Below are 6712 nucleotides of genomic sequence, written 5' to 3' on the forward strand. Positions count from 1 at the left end.
GTTGGTGAAGGGCAATAGAATATACGGTCTGTACAGTAGAAAAACCATTACGCCTATGGAACATCGCCACAATTCACAAAAACAAATGTGTGTGTGTCAAAAGTTTTAGTTTTATGTTTTTAAAGAAGTCTAAAAACAAAGCACTAATATTGTAAAATATTATTACAATTTAAAATAACTATCTTCTATGTGAATATCTGTTAAAATGTAATTTATTTCTGTGATGCGCAGCTGTATTTTCAGCATCATTAACGCCTATGGAACATCGCCACAATTCACAAAAACAAATGTGTGTGTGTCAAAAGTTTTAGTTTTATGTTTTTAAAGAAGTCTAAAAACAAAGCACTAATATTGTAAAATATTATTACAATTTAAAATAACTATCTTCTATGTGAATATCTGTTAAAATGTAATTTATTTCTGTGATGCGCAGCTGAATTTTCAGCATCATTACTCCAGTCTTCAGTGTCACATGATCTTCAGAAATCAGTATAATATGCTGATTTGCTGCTCAAGAAACATTTCTGATTATTATCAATGCTGAAAACATTTGTGTACAGTTTTTTTTTCCAGGACTCGTTGATTAATTTAAAATTCAAAAGAACAGCATTTAGCTAATATATCTTTTGAAAACATTACACACTATAATTCAAAATTTGGGGACAGTAAGATTTTTATTTTTTATTTTTGGAAAGAAATCAAAGAAATTAATACTTTTATTCAGCAAGGATGCATTTAATTGATCAAAAGTAACAGTAAAGACATTTATAATGTTTCAAAAAACTATTTCAAATAAATGCTGTTCTTTTGAGCTTTCTATTCATACATATTTATGTGTGTGTGTCTTAAAGATTACACCCTTACGCTGAGAATCTGTGTGTGTGTGTGTATCTGATGTGTGTGTGTGCGTGCGTGTATCTGATGTGTGTGTGTGTGCGCGTGTATCTGATATGTGTGTGAGAGCGTGTGTGTGTGTGTGTGTGCGTGTATCTGAGAGTGTGTGTGTGTGTGTATCTGATATATGTGTGTGTGTGTGTGTGATGTGTGTGAGTGTCTGATGTGTGTGCGTGTATCTGATATGTGTTTGTGTTTATCTGATATGTCTGTCTGTGTGTGTGTGTGTGAGTGTCTGATGTGTGAGTGTTTCTGATATGTGTGTGTGGTGTGTGTGAGTGTCTGATGTGTGTAACAGTAAAGACATTTATAATGTTTCAAAAAACTATTTCAAATAAATGCTGTTCTTTTGAGCTTTCTATTCATACATATTTATGTGTGTGTGTCTTATTTGAAACATATAAACAACTTCATATCAACAACTTCAATTATGCATTTCACATAGCATGAGCATTGCATTAAATACAAAATATCAAAAAACTGAATGAATGAACGGATTAATCTCACCATCTCCAGCTGATCATCGAACTCCTCGTTCTCTACTGTGTTTATTAATGGCCTGAGCTTCTCCTTCAGTCTCTTCCCGTCTCTGGCCGGCAGCACGAAGCGCAGCCGCATGTGAGCTCTCTGAATCTGAATGGATTGCTTCAGCTGCTTGATGACCTCGAGAGCCTGCAGAGACGGACAGACGCTAGCATTAACCACAGAGACCTCGTCACCTCACACGATCCGGCTCCGCTCACCTGCTGTTTAGTGCTTTTGTTGGCCTTCACAGAGAAGTGAATGTCCTTCATGGCTCTCTCGATCAGGCTCACTGTATAGGGCCGCTTGGTCTCGGGATTCACACATTTTTCTGCCACAATAGTTGCGATGTCTCGAAACATCTGCTCCAGCTGACTCTGTCGCTCCTTGTCTGACACCTGTAGCTCTCCTTTAGCTAAAATCTGCACATGAATGAAAACGAACCTTTTATGTAGAAACAGTTGGTATAAAATTGTTATATTTTTTTTCAACACTGTCTTTATTGATTTTAGAAACTTTAACATGAAATAAGAAAAATGAAAACAATTTAAATATTACATATATATATATATATAAATACATGTATATATACATGGGTCAAAGATGTAAACAAAAACAATAAATGTAATACTGCTTTAAATTGTTGTTGTTTTTCCTCAAAAAATTTTAAAAAGTTTTCTGTTTAATTTAATTGCAATTTTGTTTTTGTTTTTCCGAGCAAAAAATAAATATCATACATTTTCCCCTGATTTACAGAAGACACCCACTAAAATATCATTCAGTGTAACAATCTTGTCAGGCATATTTACAACAAAAATCTATTTATGACGTATTAAAAGACTAATTACTTTCACCTCAAATACTAATTAGTTATAATTTTAAATTTTTTAAATGTGCCACTATCCTATATTTTGCCCATTTGTCAGTAAGATTTTTTTTACTCATTTAAAACACAATCAAATTTAATATGCTCCCTTATTCTTTTATATATTTTAATACGTACACGTCAGAATAAGCATGTTGTTTGAATTTTTACGTAAATATTGTTACACTGAATGACAATGTAACATTATTTCAACCAAATTGTAACATTTTATTCTCCAAAAACTTATTTGAAACCTTAAAAGTAGACATTTTACTTACATTTAATGTGCTTTCTATTGACATAAAATCACTTTTGTAAATTTATTTTGATGCGGACATCTTAACGTCTTTGACCCACATACAATACACACAAATAGATATCAAAACAATAGCACATTAATATCAGGTGAAGCACGATAATCCAAAGTGTACATTGTTATGTTAATAAAAACCGTCTTCTTATGAGGTCAACACACAGTCAGGACTGACCAGATCATAAAGCAGCTGTACACAACAGCACATTCACCTGTTTGCATATTTCTGTCAGGTCGTCTGTGCCGAAAGCGCTTGACAGGTCGTCTTTTTTCGCCACTTGACCCTTAGACACATTGACAAACACGGTGTTTGTTTGCAGGACTTCATCAAGATCCTTCTCCCTAAAACAACAACAACAAAACTAAGCAACGTTGATTTGTGAACATTACATTAATTCCAATTAAGAAAATGGCAAAGTGATCATGAAATTGCCATTTCTATGACATCAGGTTTGGAGAAATGTGGCATTGCATCAGTGTCTCAGCAATGGATGCTCTGCAGTGAATGGGTGCCGTCAGAATATTTCTTACAAACACGCAGCTTTTGTCTTCTCCAGATGTTAACTGATGGACTGGAGTGCTGTGGATTATTGTGATGTTTTTATCAGACTCTCATTCTGACGGCACCCATTCGCTGCAGAGCATCCATTGCTGAGACACTGATGCAATGCTACATTTCTACAAACCTGATGAAGAAACAAACTCATCTACATCTCGGATGGCCTGAGGATGAGCACATTTTCAGCTAATTTTCATTTTTAGGGGGAACTACTCCTTTAAGACAGAGTTTTTCAAACGAGGCTTTGTGAGTTGAAAATGGCTAACTATAAATCTACTAATTCTATCATAATAAATCACAGTAAAATCAATCAATAAAGTCAAATAAACTCTTAATTTGATCACTGAAAGAGGTCTTCGTTGACTCTTGTATGTGATTGCCCTCAAAAAAAATTTACATATCACACATTTGACACTGTAACACTAGTATTAACATAAACAAGCAAAGACACACAATACAAATCCCTCAAAAAGTGTTGCAACTCTAATTTAACTGTTGTTATAATAGCTATAATAACAGAATAAACACAACGAGCCTGTCATAACAACACTCACGCTCCAGATCTCCAGCTCATCACTTTGTTCTTGTAGCAGGCTATTTCAAACCTCTTCCCTGCTTTCTTCATCCTCACGACGGCGACATTTGTTAGCCTGATCTGGTTAGTAGGTGTGAATATTGACATGTTTTGACACTCTTTAGGCTCTCAATACCGTTCTCGCTGCTGCGTTTCTTCATCTGTTGTTTCTTCCCGACGTCTCTCCCTCGAACGCAAACGCGATCATTAACCGCGACTCCCCGCCGCAGCGCCTCCTGGAGGACTGGAGTAACGCCATGAGAAAATAAATATAGGCATATAGAAACGTTGTGCCATTGACAGCTATTTTTCTACACACAAAATGTACCTATTACCTGACAGAGATCAATGAAACAGGTGTGAGAATATTATTGAAAAACTAGCTAATCATACGTTCTCTGTCTGCCAATCATTTGATCAGGTTGTTGTCATGTTGATGCCAAGACCTCATGGCCATGGCACTGCGATTAAAAATAAGATATTAAAACGGGGAATGTAATGCAATATATTTCCGCTGAATGCAGAGGAGTTTGTAGTCATCAGTACCAGAGTACAACTCCTGTCAAAATCCCTTTTGATTGCATGAAAACAAACAGATACAGTGACGCTGTATAATCCAACAGAGGCCCTGGGGACTTTTCATAGATCCACCGATACACATCAGAGATCATACCTATATCAAACGACATTGGAAACAGTGAGATTTAACATAATGCTTTAAGACCAAGCAGAATCCGTTGCCCGCTGGTGTTACAATATATTGGGCTCCTGAGGTATTTGGTTCCACTAGGTGGCGCATGTATGAAAATTCACAAATCGCATATTGTTTTGAAAATGTTCAAAAATATTTCTGTATGTCCAGCCCAACCTTTTCAAAATAAATTACAGTTTATGTAATAAGATAAATTGTCTGAGCTGTTTAGAGGCCTGACTGAGGTAATGTGAGTGAATAAACTATTGTGCTAGTCTAATATAATGTACTTTAATATAATGTCTTTTTTAATCAATTACACATTGCAATGTTAATTACTACAAACCAAATAAATAATGTCGTTAGTAATAAACATCAAGATGTGTAACTGAATAGACAATACAAATGTCCATTCACTTTTAATGAATGCTGATGACACATTCTTGTAAATGATACATATGATGAATAATACGCCTCTGTGATGTTTCCATATTATTCATTATCATGTGTTCCTTTTCTCCACATATTGTTTTGAAACATTTTCAATACCTGTTACATTTATGAAGCAACTACTTCGTTAATAGAAACATGTAACTGATATATTGATATACAAGTGCTTTCTGATCCTCGATTCTGATTGGCTGAGAACTCCAAGCACTTCAGCATCTGTATCACTCCGCTTGCAGTGTTTCTCACAGTGAGTGTCTTGGCAGATGCCTAAATCCACTATCATTTTATAAATAATACTGTTTTTGTGTCACGGAATGTAGTTTTAAGAGTGCTTTAGGCGAGAATGTAGTTGTTTAGACTTCAAATATGCACTTTGTTAATAAAGATAACATCTATTTGAAAAACAATAATCCACAAGTTATCCACTCTTCAATTAATGTTTTTCACTGGAGGAAGCGTTATTATGGATTATGGACTTTAAATGACCAGAAGCAACATCTTAATGCTGGATTTGTTTCAGCTTTTGTCTTCTCCAGATGTTAACTGATGGACTGGAGTGCTGTGGATTATTGTGATGTTTTTATCAGACTCTCATTCTGACGGCACCCATTCGCTGCAGAGCATCCATTGCTGAGACACTGATGCAATGCTACATTTCTACAAACCTGATGAAGAAACAAACTCATCTACATCTCGGATGGCCTGAGGATGAGCACATTTTCAGCTAATTTTCATTTTTAGGGGGAACTACTCCTTTAAGACAGAGTTTTTCAAACGAGGCTTTGTGAGTTGAAAATGGCTAACTATAAATCTACTAATTCTATCATAATAAATCACAGTAAAATCAATCAATAAAGTCAAATAAACTCTTAATTTGATCACTGAAAGAGGTCTTCGTTGACTCTTGTATGTGATTGCCCTCAAAAAAAATTTACATATCACACATTTGACACTGTAACACTAGTATTAACATAAACAAGCAAAGACACACAATACAAATCCCTCAAAAAGTGTTGCAACTCTAATTTAACTGTTGTTATAATAGCTATAATAACAGAATAAACACAACGAGCCTGTCATAACAACACTCACGCTCCAGATCTCCAGCTCATCACTTTGTTCTTGTAGCAGGCTATTTCAAACCTCTTCCCTGCTTTCTTCATCCTCACGACGGCGACATTTGTTAGCCTGATCTGGTTAGTAGGTGTGAATATTGACATGTTTTGACACTCTTTAGGCTCTCAATACCGTTCTCGCTGCTGCGTTTCTTCATCTGTTGTTTCTTCCCGACGTCTCTCCCTCGAACGCAAACGCGATCATTAACCGCGACTCCCCGCCGCAGCGCCTCCTGGAGGACTGGAGTAACGCCATGAGAAAATAAATATAGGCATATAGAAACGTTGTGCCATTGACAGCTATTTTTCTACACACAAAATGTACCTATTACCTGACAGAGATCAATGAAACAGGTGTGAGAATATTATTGAAAAACTAGCTAATCATACGTTCTCTGTCTGCCAATCATTTGATCAGGTTGTTGTCATGTTGATGCCAAGACCTCATGGCCATGCTTTAAATAAGAGCATGTAAATGATCAATATACACAATGAAACAAATAAGATATTAACCCTTGTGCGTCAATTAAAAAAAGTAGGTCTATAGTGGACAAAAATGTCCATGTCAAAAAACTGTCATAAAATTTGAAGCTTGGGGACACAGAGTTAAGTTTGGTCTCATTTTAAAGGCAGAGTAAGTGATTTTTCAAAAACGCTTTAGAAAACTGATTCGGGCCGAATCGCAAAACAAACTTGTAGCCAATCAGCAATAAGGGGCGTGTCTACTCG

At 35.8% G+C, this 6712-nt stretch overlaps 1 protein-coding gene across 2 annotated transcripts in view; it reads right to left on the bottom strand.

The window, feature by feature from the left end:
* Positions 1-6214, bottom strand: part of LOC107749050 (ribosome maturation protein SBDS-like) — a 7078-nt gene extending 864 nt beyond the window's left edge. The window contains exons 1-4 of one of the 2 annotated variants that reach the window (XM_016564100.1): positions 5961-6214; positions 2807-2936; positions 1638-1838; positions 1402-1566 (exon numbers count right to left, since the gene is read on the bottom strand). In XM_016564100.1, the coding sequence (XP_016419586.1) occupies positions 1402-1566; positions 1638-1838; positions 2807-2936; positions 5961-6088 (624 nt within the window). In that variant the 5' untranslated portion in view covers positions 6089-6214. Of the gene's footprint in view, positions 1-1401; positions 1567-1637; positions 1839-2806; positions 2937-3707; positions 3910-5960 lie in introns of those variants that run through there. The other variant, XM_016564099.1, reaches the window with a different exon arrangement.
* Between the last annotated feature and the right edge of the window lie 498 nt (positions 6215-6712).

This window comes from Sinocyclocheilus rhinocerous, unplaced genomic scaffold, assembly GCF_001515625.1.
Source record: "Sinocyclocheilus rhinocerous isolate Xijiao unplaced genomic scaffold, SAMN03320098_v1.1 scaffold1522, whole genome shotgun sequence".
Taxonomy (NCBI): Eukaryota; Metazoa; Chordata; class Actinopteri; order Cypriniformes; family Cyprinidae; genus Sinocyclocheilus; species Sinocyclocheilus rhinocerous.